Below are 14,762 nucleotides of genomic sequence, written 5' to 3'. Positions count from 1 at the left end.
AAGCCACGCCTGTTTGCGCAACTTAGAAGTTAAAGAGGCTGTAAAGACTTTAAACGACTCCATACTCGAAGTTGTGGAAACAGCTTTAAGGGGACACTACCACAATCAGCTGTACACTCAGGCCGCATTAAGCGATTACACAGAGGTATCGATACTCGGCCAACTACAAAAGAAAGTGTCTCCGTACAGCAACTTAGAGGCCTACAGTTGTTCGTTGCTTATATTGTTGCTACTGTAATGAATGGACAAAACCCCCGAGTGCGTTCACGCCTCTATCTGAGAAACAGACATGTTTCTCCGGCAGTTATTCACAGAAAACACGTACCTGCTGTTTATTTCCTCACGCCGCCCAATTTTAAGTTACTACCCGCAGTAAAGCAGCCTGTAGATTCGGTCACATCGTCGACAGACAGTACTGAGAAACAAAGCAGGATGTGAGAAATAGTCGCTCAGCCACGAAAGCTTTCGCTCTACAGCGGAGTGTCGTCCAACCGAATCCCCAATGCAAATGCACAAATGTCATATTGTCTTCAATGGCGGGAGCATGTTAGTAGCTTTAACTGAAATAGTCTGTGAACCATCTTTAATCTATGAACCAGGGGGTGTGCTTTTTTCATCCAAATGATCTAACGGAAGTACTGTGGGAATTCACGCTTGCAGCTATCCCTTGCAAATGTTTCCACATTTTCAGCAATCAGGGCTACACTACATTATTAGATTGTCATCAGTGTGAGAGTTTTACTGTTGATATACATCCGCATAAAACATTTCTCCTGCATTTTCTGTCTATTAAGTATTTGCTTGAACTCTTTGGTGATTACAGTGTTTGGGTTTATTTTTCCGAAGCATTCTGAACGCAACAATGTAAGTCACGTGACTAACATCAGCTGATCAGCAGTACTGATGGCGGAACTAACTGAAAACATGGTGGTTTTACTGAGTGCATTAGCTAACAAGGACTGCCGAAAAGTAAGTCGTGAAACGTGATTTAGTTCTCTAAATGTCCACTGGAGCCACGGGCGATTGTACCTCCATAAATACTAAGATATGTAACTTAATGTTTTATATTTCTTTATGAGAGCTCCGATATTTCAGCGAAGGCATATGTTTAGCAGCCCATCCATTGCCCAGATATTTCTTCTGAATGTTCTTGCTACATAGTGTTATCTGAATGAGCATCTATACCTCTATCAACATAATAATAATGGGATGGCTGCAGGTTAGGAGGTAGAGACAGGTGTCGTGACAAGGTAGGTATCCCCGACAGAATCTGGTCCCCCTCCATCGGGATCACGTGATGATCTGTCCAAATCACGGACAAACAGTGTCCCTAATTCTTGATTTTCCGTTCACAAACACTTCTTATAATGACTAACTACTCCTGAAATTTTGAGGGTTTTAGTTCTTTATACAGTAAAGTTACAGGAGAATGCAAATAATTATCAGCTTAAATATGGTCCCGTCCGATAACACGTGAAAAAAAAAATAAATGTAATATTTTCAGTTGTAACCCACAAACTTAACGGTAACGCAACGACACTCATCTTTCACTGTTTTACTAAAGTAAAACTTCCACAGTTGGTTGTTGGAATGGAGGCGGAGTCAAGCGCGCGCTCCCGACGGCGGGGAAACGACCTACCTTGGCACGACATCTGTCATATACTGATCAAAGGGTTGGTCGTAGAAAACACTTAGAGCGTAGGGGGGGGGGAAGTGTTTGTATAAAGGGCGCTTTGAGTAGTGATGGGTCAGATAATACCAAAGCGTTGGTGCGTCTATCAAACACAAAGAAAGCCCTTATCGGTGGAAAAGTCACATGACTGATGTAGCTGGTGGTAAGGTGTCAAATTGTATTTTTTGGGAAGTGCAACTTTCGACTCACTTGCATTCGTGCTGAGAGGAAGAGAGGAGACTCTTTGGTGTGGTTTGTTTCTGTGGTTTCTTTACTTCAGTAGAAGTACAGATACCTGGGTGAAAAAACACTCCAGTAACACCTAAAGTACTGAAACAACGTTTTTACTTTATAGTAAAAGTGAAAAAGTACAGGCTCTGAAAAGTTCTCAAAGTAAGAAAGTACAAAGTAATAATAATAATGATGATGATACTGACTTGCAGTCAGGAGGGAGGTGGCTACTTCCTGAAATGGACAAATCTGCAGATACTGGAACATGGAGAGTGGACATTGTGAACAAATCTCATAAGTCAACATGAAAACTAGTGAAACTGTAATACCATTCTCTTTGTGTTGACTCTGCTTCAGGGACTCTGCTAAAAGGAAGGGGCGTAACACAGGCATATAACTGAGATGAATGTGGTTTTTCTTTTTTAAATAGAAAACAGTAAACGTGGTTTGACAGGTTTTGAATATCCAAAACATTTGAGAAGAAATGTTGTTGAAGCACATCTAAACTACTGAGCTCCTGGTGGTTGCAAATGAAAATAAATTTGTCACGGTGACAAGTTACCTGCCCAGAAGTATCCTGATATTTGAAAAGAAATGTCAGCTTGTTCTACTTGGATACTGATGCTTGTTAAACGTAAACAGAAGAATAGAGGACAGAAGAGTAAATTAGTGAGTTTTTTAATGTTTGATAGTGGAGAGCAGGGATAATACTTCAATACAGACTGCAGATGAGCCTTACTACATCATATTCCTCTTCCACTGTTCGCTGGTATCTGATGTTTGTGTGTCTCTTACATAGATTAAAAACAGTTTCACCATAAATGAATGCATAAATTAAAAAGATATAAATTGGTACATACAATTTCACCAGAATGCTGGAGATGGTGTGTGATGCCTAAATTAAACTTCAAAATAAGGGTGGGCGATATAGCCACAAAATCATATCACAATATTTCAAAGAAATTTGCAATAATGATATGTCTGAGTATAAAAAAAATAAAAATCATTGGTGATTGCAGCTTACAGATGGCAGTGTTTATTAGTGCAAAGAAAATGAAGGGCATTTCCTTCTTTTACTTACTGTGACTGATGACACACTACCAAAGAGGAAAACAGAAAGACCTAAGAGGAAGAGGTTAGGTTAGGGATGGGGTGAAACCGAGGCAGATGATCTCCTGTGGCAAACCCTAAAGGGAAGCAGTCAAAAGAACAAAACCATAATGTCAAATATGTATAAATGAAATTAATAGGCCTAGTATAATGTTTCATGTGTCGCACTACCAAGTGCCAAACTAGGATCCTCACAGTATTTCCTTGTGTTTAGCTGTGCCACAGGGTGGTGGATAGTCTGTGTGGGCAGGAGCCTCCTCACAGGGGGGATTACAGCGCCACCTGGAGCCTGCAGGAGTGGCTGCAGCTGCTGGACTCGCTGACAGCTCTGTTCCGTTTGGCAGTGGTCAACAACATCTCTGATGAAGTGGTGAGAAAGTGAAACAAGTTTAAAGAGGTTGGAAAGGATATGAACTGGAGCGTGTGGTTTCTGGTGCAGTGACATTTTCTGAGCACATGGGGTTGAACACACTAGCCACAGTTTGGTGCATGCAGTCGATTGGTCATTCACTCAGCATTACCATCCAAACATCGAAGGTGCCAATTTGTGTGTCTTTGACTCAGTATCATAGACAGTGTTATTTTTGAAATTCTAATACAGGTGTTTGTGATCAAAGTTGCTTCTAAAAAACATGATGAATAAAAACAAGATTTTGGCTTCACATAAATTTTTATTTATGTATTTTTATTTTATTTACAGTTTTATTTTGTAAACATTTTGTATATCTTAATCAAATATACTAAAGTTATTGTATAATAAAACAGTAATGCATTGTCAGGCCTGATTAGTACTTAGATGTGAGACCACGTGGGAATAGCAGGTGTGGGAGTGAGCTGTAGTCAGGAAGTAGAGAAGGCTGGTGATTGGCTGCTTCAGTCGACGTGCTAAAGTGTCCTTGGGGAAGGTGCTGAACCCCATGTTGCTCCCTCCGATGCAGTCACTGGATCAAAAGCGAGAAATGTGAATAGGTGAATGAAGCATGTGGTGTAAAGCATTGTGAGTGATCATGTAGGTTAGAAAAGCACTATGTCAGAACTACTCTATTTCAAACAGCTGATTCTGTTCAGATTTTACAAATGTAACATGGAATGAGTCATGAGTCAGTTTTTATGAAACTGAGACTTTAAATGTTTGGTTTCAACCATCAGCATGACCCTAGTTTAATGTAGGAAGAAATTGTCTTTACTTTTAATAATAGTTACAGATCAGCTCGCTGTATAGTGAGCAGAGATGGGCGCGTTACTGTAATCTGATTACTTTTTTCAAGTAATGAGTAATGTAAGGGATTACTATTGCAAAAACGGTAATTAGATTACCATTACTTTCACGTAGGAATGCTGCGTTACTAAAACCGTGATTTTTTGCGAGAATGTCTCATGACAGTGACGTAAGCGAGTGCGACGTTCGTGACAACAGCTGTCTGCAGATCAACAATGGATAATATATCGAGTGCGGAGAGAGTATGAGCGTGCAGCGTTTAAAGCGTGGAAGTACTGACCTTACTTTGAGTTTGATTCCATAAAAAAGTGAAAACATTAGTGTCCACTGTTCACTGCGTGGGAAGAAAACTTCTTTTTAAACCCCTAAACTTCCAAGCAAGCGCCGAGTGCGCTACGACGTAATGTGAAATTCACAGAGAAACTCGCGGATTCTTCCACTGACCGCTGCAGCACACCTGCACCAGGGTAAACCTCCGCCTACCCCACTCCTGCTTTACAGGTGAAAATAGAGCAACAGGACCGCTAGTCTTTGATTTTATTTATTTTCTGCTGTGTTTTACTTGCATCTATTTGAAAGAGTGAGTGTAAACACAAAAACATATTTTATTTTATGTGCTGGAATGTGCAGAAAATAGGTTTAAATGTTAAACAAATTTCTTCCAGTCAGAGAATGTTGCATATAATTTAATTTTTGCTTGATGCATAAAGTTAAAAGATTAAAACTAATAAAACAAGTTTTAAAAAGAGACTTTTCCATTTGATTACATTTTGTATGATGGATTATGCAGAAAAAGTAGAATTGGGCTGAAAGATCTATCGCTTTATCACCTATTCAGGTTGTAAATCGTGTTTTTAAAAAGTAACTAAGTAACTAAGTAATTAATTACTTTTGAAAATAAGTAATCAGTAAAGTAACGGGATTACTTTTGGGGGGAAATAATCAGTAATTAGTTACTGATTACTTTTTTCAAGTAACTTGACCAACACTGATAGTGAGTGGGGTTCTTTTAGGTGAGATTTTCAGGTCTTTTCTGGCCGATTGTGTGCAGGTTCTCTCTCAGTTGTCAGATGTGAGCAGCAGCCAAGCTGAGGTTGTGTTGAGTGTGCTCAGAGCAAGAGAAGAGGAGATCCGCTGCGCTCTGCTGGACAGAACCAACTCCATCTCCTCTGCTACTCTGCAGGATTTCGATTGGCAACTTAAGGTGACTCATTATTTTTCAGTATGCAACTGACTTACTTTTTACTGTAGATATTGTTCTAATTTAAACATCACAATGTAGCTTAACATTCAAAACTGAATGAAAAGAAGCAAAAGCATCTGAATATTTACAGTTGTGGATCTCGACCTGGCACTCCCAGTACAGGAATGTCTGGAATCGGCTCTCTGTTTAAAAAGTCTGATTCCTATGAGTACTACGCAGTAGGCAAACAGAGGAGGAGACTTGTCCACCTTTAACTGCTCCTCAGTCTAAAATATAAAACATGTTTTGAGTTATTTCACACTTTTTTGTTTACTACATAACTCCATATGTGTTCATTCATAGTTTTCATGCCTTCAGTGAGAATCTACTGTAATGTAAATAGTCATGAAAATAAAGACAAACTATTATATGAGAAGGTTTGTCCAAACATGTTACTGGTAGTGTAGTCATGGATTTCTGTAGTAGTTATTGTTAGTGCTGTGCACCAACACTACCTGTACAAAACCCAAGTGATGGCCTTAACTACACTGAGAATGGCAGCGGTTCAAACATGTTTCAAAGTGCGTCTAGTTACTGAATGCCAAATCCCAGCCTGATGAACCGGGTCATCTAGAATCTGAAATATCAAGTTTCAAATAAATTAGCTAAATAATATTTTTCTCTTTATTTTGTAGTTTTGACATCTTCAGTTTTGAATGAGTAGGTGTGTCCAAACTTTAAACTAGTAGTTTTGCTTTGTGGTTTTTGATCATATAGAAATCAGAACAAGTTTTTTCCCACAGAGCTGGTTATCACTTAATCATTTCAAATGATAATATGAAATTTTGACCTTTTCAAGATGTTTGTTCATGTTCATAACTACCACTATGTAAAACTTTACTGATAAGGGATTATGTGGATAATTTTATGCAATCACAAATTCAGGCAAATAAAAATAATTCTAAACAAATATTGGACAGAGCACAGTGGAACAATGCCTGTCAATCTGTCAGCAACACTGGGATCATTTATAGCTCATGTTTCATTCGTGTTTGTAGACGGCAATTTTTATACCACTGATTGGTCAAAGACAGCTGCATGAGTCAGTGAGCTGAATTCTTAATATTTTCTTTAAGTTTGGTAGCATTGACAAAGATCATATTCATTGTCAGATTTCCTTAGTAAACACAGACATTTCATCTCTTCTATGTTTTTTTTCTCGTCTTTTTTTCTCTTCAGTTAGCTCTGTCCAGTGATAAGATATCATCTCTCCACACGCCTCTGCTCAGTCTCAGTCTAGATGTGCGAGAAAATGGAGCCCTCCGGCCTGTCACTTTGGAGATGAACAGAGATGAGCTAGGCATGCTCATCAGTTCATTAGAGTCTGCTAATAAGGTAAAACATATTAAATGCATTAGAGATATATACACACTACTATAACACTACTATATACACTTTTTCTTAGAAGTGCATATAGTACTATAGCCCTTTGCAGCATCTATTTAAACATATGCAAGTATCTTGGGTGTGAAATTATTTCCAAAGTTATTATGCAGACAGTAAATATTTGCACTTCCATTTGTCCATCCATTTTCTTAACTGCTTGATCAAATTCAGTGTCACAGGAGGGCTAGAGCCTCACACAACTCACAAGGCCAGATACACCCTCGACATGTGGTCAGTTTGTGTTCACATTCACATCTCCTGTCAGTTTAGGATCATCAGTTAACCTAACACGCACGTCTTTGGCCTGAGGGACAAACCAAAAAGAACGCACCCAGGCACGGGGAAAACAAAGTCCCCGACCCAGTCCTAATGACTTAATGGTCTTCATGTCTTGCAGGTAGTGTTGCAGCTGAAATGATGGAAAAATTGTGGATTACTAATCTCATTGAAGACCACAGAGCATCCAGAGGAACAATAATATGTTCCTCAAGTTTATGAAAGAGGAGCTCCCATATTTTGGACAGGGTCCAGTAGGATCCAGCCATAATGATGTGATGAATGTTCCGTCATGTACTGGAGCAGTTGGATACCAACACTTTGTTTTTGTTTTGTTTTGGGGGTTTTTGCACCATGTTCAATAAATGTTTATTTTGCATTTTGCACTGTTGAATCAAGTGGTGTTTATTGATTTTAACAGCAGTATTAACTGACCTGTAAATCCAAAGTACCAAAAAGAGATAAACTAGTTTTCCCTTCAGGAGGGAAATTTTCACTTTTATGTTTATTTTACAGTCTGTTTAATTTCATTTTACCTTATTGAAATTGTCACTCCCATATTCACACATTATTAATCTACATTTGGTAATCTAAAATGTAACAAAAGTGAAAATACATTTTAAGAAATTTTTTTACATCAAAACTACCTGCTGAAGTTCACACCAAGCTCCATAATGGGAGGGAAGGAGATTTAAGTTACTTTCAGTGTGGCATGGTTGCTGGTGCCAAATGGTCTTAATATTTAAGAAACTGGGATTTCTTTCAGGTTTACAGAGAATCACCAAAATAAACTAAAAATATTCAGTGAATAGTAGTTCTCTGGGCCTTATTGATGCCAGAGGTCAGAGGGGAATAGTCAAACTGCTTTGATATGATAGAAAGGCAACAGTAACTCAAATACCCAGTACACCTAAGATATGAATCGTCCTGAACCTTAATCTGGACACAACAGCAGTAGCATCCATGGGTGCTGCTCCTATGAGCTAACAAAAGGACAGTGAGCCTGCAGTTTGCACAGACTTACCAAAACTGGAAGATAATGGTGATATTCTTCAAAAGTTGATTCTGTTCATCTGGACGTAGCGTTTTCAGTTGGAGAAACGTTTCGTCACTCATCCAAGTGACTGGATGGATGATTGAGAATGCATCAAGATATTGGTGACTTTAGTAGCATAAAAGGTGTGAGGGATACTTCTATGGCACACTTTGGAACCATTAGTGCCGTTTAAACTTTAGGCAGTACATTGTGTTGTTATTGACGATTTTATCACCAGTGTACCCATCAGATAGGGACACTGGAGTACACATCATATCACAGTAATGTAGAACTGCTTTCACTGTACTCAACAGGTTGCACAGTCACCAGATCTCAATCAGTTAGTGGACCTATGATGGTACTGGATTGGTATCATGGATCTTCAGTTCACAAATCTGCAGCAAGTGTGAGATATTTTGCCAGTCTGGACCAAAATCTCATATATTTTTTTTATTCGAAGCTGAACCACAGTTAAAGAATTATGAGGCTTCAATTCAATTTTATTTATACAGCACCAAATCACAACAACATTCGCCTCAAGGTGCTTTATATCATAAGGTAGACCCTACAATAATCCATACAGAGAAAAACCCAACAATCATATGACCCCCTATGAGCAAGCACTTTGGCGACAGTGGGAAGGAAAAACTCCCTTTTAACAGGAAGAAACCTCCGGCAGAACCAGGCTCAGGGAGGGGCGGGGCGGGGCCATCTGCTGCGACCGGTTGGGGTGAGAGAAGGAAGACAGGATAAAGACATGCTGTGGAAGAGAGACAGAGATTAATAACAGATATGATTCAATGCAGAGAGGTCTATTAACACATAGTGAGTGAAGAAGAAACACCCAGTGCATCATGGGAATCCCCCATCAGCCTATGCCTATAGAAGCATAACTAAGGGAGGAGTCAGGGTCACCTGGTCCAGCCCTAACTATATGCTTTAGCAAAAAGGAAAGTTTGAAGCCTAATCTTGAAAGTAGAGATAGTGTCTGTCTCCTGAATCCAAACTGGAAGCTGGTTCCACAGAAGAGGGGCCTGAAAACTGAAGGCTCTGCCTCCCATTCTACTTTTAAATACTCTAGGAACAACAAGTAGGCCTGCAGTGTGAGAGCGACGTGCCCTAATAGGGTGATATGGTACTACAAGGTCATTAAGATAAGATGGGGCCTGATTATTTAAGACCTTGTATGTGAGGAGCAGGATTTTGAATTCAATTCTGGATTTAACAGGAAGCCAATTAATAATAATAAAAACAACACATAGAACACTTATTTGTTATCAGTTGCAAACCTTAGCAATATATCTGGCTAAAGTAGACAATTAAAGGCATCCACCGGGTGGTCCCTACTGGCTCCTTGCTCTTAAGGGAGCGGCATGGGAGCAGCAGAAGACACACCAGGTAAGACTGATCCGGTAACACTGCTGTTCTCGGAGGTGGTCATCAAGCCTTACATACAAATAAACAAGCTAATCAAGGGCAACTGGTAAATGTTTTGCAGGTTGCTCAGGCCAATGAGGAAAGCATCACCAAGTGTTTTTTTCCTTCCACCCTTCAGTCCACTGAATAATCCACCACACTTTGCTTTTGCTGCAGCAAACTGTACATGCAGTGAGCAGTTACATCAAAGTAGGTGTTTTAACAAAAACACCCTTTGTTAATAAATTTGGCATACAACAGCTCAGAATTTGAGTTTATGACAACCTGTGTTCATCGTAGCATTCTGCCTGTCAAGAGATTATATAGGTTATAGGTTAGTTTAGCAAAATCTGATGCACATGTTCAGTGAAGCTGCTTGGAAACTAACATACATTGCGTTAAAAAACCCTGACCTTTTTCCAGCTCACCGGCAAAGATTTCAGGTGAAGGCAGAGCTGTTTCAGAGGGCTCTGTGTGGAGGAGATGGAGTGAACGGAGCAGAGGGCACATCTGGGCTCTCTACAGTGTGAGGAGCTGCAGATGAAAACTCACTTTGACAACAAATGAACTGCATCATTGCATTGAGCTCAACTACCTTTTTGAGCAGAATGTCTTGGTTTGAAGCGAGGCAGTAAGGGACAAGCTCATTCAGCTGTACTTTTTTGGTAGGTGATTGTTCTGTAATTAACCAGCAGACGGCTTATGCACATAAGGTAGGAGGGAAGTGCAGACAGCTGGGGCAAACTAACACACAAAGAAGCAGGGGAGGAAGTAAAACCAAACACACTGGACAAGAGATAAATGTCACCGTGAGAAGCAATGTCAGGAAATGAGAAGCAATAACTAAATAGGGGAACAAAGACACAGAACTAAACTACACATATAGACAACAGGAACACTGACTAATTTATCATATTTAGTAGGAATGGCAAACTTGGAAGGCTTAGGATATAAAGATTGGAAAGGTTTGTGATTTGGATTGTTTGAAGGTAAGATTTCATTTTGATATCACAGTCAAAATCACTAATCTTTGTGCTCTGGTTTCCAATTCCTTTTTTGAATTAATCTAATTTTTAAGATGCAACATATTTTAGATATGCAACATTGGTTTAATTGCATGTGGAGTTTGATTTTGCAGGATGACGGAGCATGACTGGAGCTAAAGGAACCTTTTCTCTGTTTTTCAGACATGCTTGAAGACCCTGCCCACATCACTGACTTCCTAAAGAAGGCCACAGACAAATCCCTGAAGCACTTAATAGGTGCTCAGTCCTTTTCCTGATAAAGACCACAACTGATAACCTCAAGCATATTTTTTTGATAATTAAATAATAATTAGTTACCAGCGAAAGACAATAACTTTATTTATCCCAGAGGAAAATTCATATGTCTGACATATAGCTCATCTGCTATCCCATGAGAACTGAAAAGCCTGAGAGCTGTAGGTGCCATAGATTTTCTGTATCTCTCTGTTTTACCACAGAGAGAGAGAGAGAGAGTCTTCCAGTACTAATGTTTTTTTGTTCCATAAAGATGTTATAAACTAGGTGATCAGAGTTATTGAGGATGACTTCTAATGTCATGCATCTTTCTATCACCTCCCCCAGCGTGTCCACAGTCAGCTTGTCTCACTAGCTTGTCCATCTCTTTGCATTAATGTTTCTGATGCTGCCTCCCAGCAGACTGCAGCACAGAACAGCAAGTTTCATTTGTCATAGACAGATAACAATAGGACATCAATACCGGCTATGAGATTCTGAAAGTGTGCTGACATACTGCATCTGTGTGTGGTTCTCCAGCTTCACCAAAGCACACAAAAAGGCACTTCAGAGGGTCATTAATTAAATGGCCCAAAAAATCATTGGACATCCTTTTCCCTCCCTGAAGGACCTGTGCTGCAGTCTGCTGTCTCCACAGGGCACGCAGCATCCTACGGGACTGCACACACCCAGGACACCGGGTGTTTAAGCTGCTGCCGTCTTTCAGGAGACTCAGACTGCTGAGGTCACAGACAAACAGACAAGAGGCAAGCCGGGGGTTACCTCCTGACATCCAGCCTTTTATGTTTAAAATGATACAGAGTGCGATGGCAAAGTTTATCTGTGTGTGCTGTTGCTAATAGTAAATTATGTTTAACTCTTAATCAAAAATATGATGAAAGTATTCGTCTGAGTAATATAATAAATGAGAAATGCAGTTTGAGTAGTGAAAGTCTGGCAGCTTTTGTGATCAGAATTATACTCTGAATGAACTGATGTGTGAATTCTTGTCCATGTGTTTCTCTTATCTGTTTATTTATTCATTTTAGTTAGTGTTATTTTAGTTAATAGATTATATGTTTCGTATGAGAATAACTAACTTGACAAGCAGGGAGGAGTAGTGAAGTAGCAGTGAAACATCTGACCTCCGGACCTTTGACTGTGGTTTGGTGTGTGTGTGTGCTGGGGTTGTTTGTATCAGCGGGGAATGCAAACATGGCACTGTTGGTTTTTTTATGGGAGAACTTTTTACAATTTATTATTTATTAACTGTCATGGTCTGTTTTTTCCACAGAGTCTCAGTTTCCACCCCTGGGCGGAGTCACGGCATACCTGCGTGCCTCCACACCTGCTGGCAGTTGAGCTGTCAGTACTTAAGACCAGCGCTCACCCCTACTCTCTGCCAAGTCTTCAGCTTACCTACAGTTAGTGCTGGTTGTCACGGAGTATTCATCAAAACAGATTTTTTTCATGGTGAGATTAATCCTGTGCTCTCAACCTGCAGTCATCCTGCTGTCTGTCATTTCCTCTGCTGGCCATATTCACCATCATCCCGACGCCGGTCAGTACGAGACAGCTCAGTGCAAAAAGCTCTCTTTTTCACTCACCTGCCCTCCTGTCACAGCACCCACGTAACACCCCACCTGGAAACAGCACTGCCTCACCCAGACCTCTTCCCCCTCTCGTGCCTAAAAACCTCCACCTGCCAAGTAAGACAAGATCTGTTTATACTTCATTCTCATCTGGACTCCATCGGCCTCGCTCTTAACTCGTTTCCTCTCGTTCTAGTTCTCCGTGACACCTTGCTGCATTACCTGTTCCGAGTGCACATTCCCCCTTGAATTTCCCTACTCTAGTTGTCCTAGTGTTTCATGCTGTTCATTGTCATTTGAGTACTCTTTATTTTATTAGAGCTGTAGGTAGTCTCTCTCAGTTTTCAGTAGCTTCGTGGTTCAGAGCTCACACTCTAAATTAATATCAGTTCTTCCTGTTGTAAATAAAGAGTTTTTGATAAATACGCTCACCAGTGCGTCCGTGAGTGTTCTCCATATCGAGTCTTTTTCCCAGGTCGGCCTTGGCTGTGACATTAATAACGGCACCGTGTTTCCTCCTCTATTCAGCATGCCAAACAGACAAAGAGCACCGCACCAAAGCAGTAAGGGAATGTTTGGTGTTTAGCCAGCAGCAGGTGGAAACACTCACTGCTGAAAACGCCTCGCTACGAGACTTGGTCATGTGACCCAGCTCAGTGAAGAAAGTAAAATAATAATGATTTTAAAATAATAAAAGACACTATGGTCGATTTCCACACTATCCCCTGGTGTTTTCAGGCATCCTGGAATCTGCGGAAGAGGACGCAGAAGTTACCATTAAAACCTTCATCAGGACCCACCTGAAGCTTCCACAGGACACGCTGAAGAACATCACCTTCCACTGTGTCCTTGGCCTGGCAGCAAGAATGATGCCTGAAGACCGCGTCCTATTGTGACCAAATTCCAACATTTCAAGCAGAAGGAACAGGCAGCTGAAAGGAACGGACTTTAGTGTAAACAACCAGTTCCCCAAAGAGATCCCGGAGCGACATGAGGTCCTGATCCTCATTCAGTGGATCTTCATTCAGAAGGGCTCCCGTGCTGTGGTCGCTGTGGACGAACAGATCAGCCTCAGCACCACTCCCTGGTTGATTGACGCCACTCCATATAAGAATCCACTACATTGTTTTTCTTCTCCTCCGCTTCCCCTGTTATCTAACTTATTGATGTTAATTCACTAATGCAACGTGACGTCATGACAGATAAATTACCATCAGTCTCCACAGCGTTAAAGTATTAGTTACAATGTTCTTGTTTTCTTTCCAGTTTTCTCTTTCATCTCTCCCTCTTGCCCCATTGCATATTTCCTTCTTATTTTTATGTTCATTCTTAGTCTTATATGTTACTATATATATATTCATATTTTCAGGCTGCTTTATTTGACAAAACGTGTAGAAGACTGTATTAGTCAGCTGTAAGGATGGAGCAACCAAGAACCAACCTAACGGTGCCTACCTTCTACAGCGGCATTCCACAAACATTCAGCCTGTCATGGCTGTAATTGTAGTCCATTTTAACACAGTTAAAAATCATGGTTGATTTAAAACAAAAGCAACAAAAAGTTTTACTTGGTTGTTATCTTGTAGTTGTATTAATTACAGGAGTATCTGTAATAACCATTTTTACAGATGAATAAAAGTTTGGACATTTTGACAGACTGTTTCTGTATGTGTTAAATGTAGAAGTGTCTATTCTTGCAGTGACTGCTGTTCTACAGCCACTACATGTAGATAGAGATAGATGTATATAGATGTGTGTGTGTGATACTGGTTTTAGTACCTATATATATATGTGTGTGTGTATGTATATATATATATGTGTGTATGTATATATATATATATATATATGTGTATGTATATATATATATATATATATATATATATATATATTTCAAGGACCTGCTGACAAACGGAGAAATCCTGAAGTATAGAGTGGAATTAATGCAACTTCCTTCCTAAAACTCCATTCATGAACACAGCACTGAATCAGTTCATCAACTGTTCAAGCAAAGGTTGACGGCCTGTGGTTGTTCCCAGTGGACAGGTGGACAGGGTGTGCACAGTAGATCGTGCACATTATGGATTGATTGCACAGCAGCACTCCGCTGCAGCAGGCTACATCTTCACGATGACCTCTGTTTTCCTCCTTTCAGAAGGACTGGTGTTCAGAGGTCACCCACTCATGTGATGGCTTGATCCCTGTTTTTACACCTACATCCAAATGTCCTTGAGCTAGACACTAAAACTCATTATGCATCTGTCTGTGAATGAGTGTGTGGGCAGATAAAAGCCTCGAGTGTTTAGAATAAAATTCACTGAAGCC

At 40.1% G+C, this 14,762-nt stretch overlaps 2 protein-coding genes and 2 long non-coding RNA genes across 7 annotated transcripts in view; 2 read left to right on the top strand and 2 right to left on the bottom strand.

Moving 5' to 3' along the window:
• atp10d (ATPase phospholipid transporting 10D) overlaps positions 1 to 634 on the bottom strand; it is a 49,827-nt gene extending 49,193 nt beyond the window's left edge. For 3 of the 4 annotated variants that reach the window (XM_005477702.4, XM_025900854.1, XM_025900855.1), the window contains exon 1: positions 326 to 632. The gene's annotated coding sequence lies outside the window, so the exon portion shown is untranslated. Of the gene's footprint in view, positions 1 to 325 lie in introns of all 4 variants that reach the window. The other variant, XM_025900856.1, reaches the window with a different exon arrangement.
• A 204-nt stretch (positions 635 to 838) lies between these two features.
• On the top strand, positions 839 to 7,531 carry commd8 (COMM domain containing 8). Its single transcript, XM_003458152.4, has 5 exons — positions 839 to 969; positions 3,228 to 3,383; positions 5,284 to 5,436; positions 6,655 to 6,810; positions 7,259 to 7,531. Exons 1-5 carry the CDS (start codon positions 904 to 906, stop codon positions 7,277 to 7,279), a joined length of 552 nt encoding a protein of 183 aa, XP_003458200.1. The 5' UTR covers positions 839 to 903; the 3' UTR covers positions 7,280 to 7,531.
• Positions 2,867 to 3,335, bottom strand: LOC112843091 (uncharacterized). The gene is made up of 2 exons (XR_003215212.1): positions 3,209 to 3,335; positions 2,867 to 3,090 (listed from the first exon to the last, which is right to left on the bottom strand). It is a non-coding gene; the product is annotated as an uncharacterized LOC112843091 (long non-coding RNA).
• A 2,908-nt stretch (positions 7,532 to 10,439) lies between the features above and the next one.
• On the top strand, positions 10,440 to 14,175 carry LOC109196014 (uncharacterized). The gene is made up of 3 exons (XR_003215211.1): positions 10,440 to 10,578; positions 10,777 to 10,851; positions 12,143 to 14,175. It is a non-coding gene; the product is annotated as an uncharacterized LOC109196014 (long non-coding RNA).
• Positions 14,176 to 14,762: the final 587 nt, after the last annotated feature.

The sequence above is a fragment of the Oreochromis niloticus genome, linkage group LG19 (genome assembly GCF_001858045.2).
Source record: "Oreochromis niloticus isolate F11D_XX linkage group LG19, O_niloticus_UMD_NMBU, whole genome shotgun sequence".
Taxonomy (NCBI): Eukaryota; Metazoa; Chordata; class Actinopteri; order Cichliformes; family Cichlidae; genus Oreochromis; species Oreochromis niloticus.
This window is presented reverse-complemented; position numbering and strand designations above follow the sequence as displayed.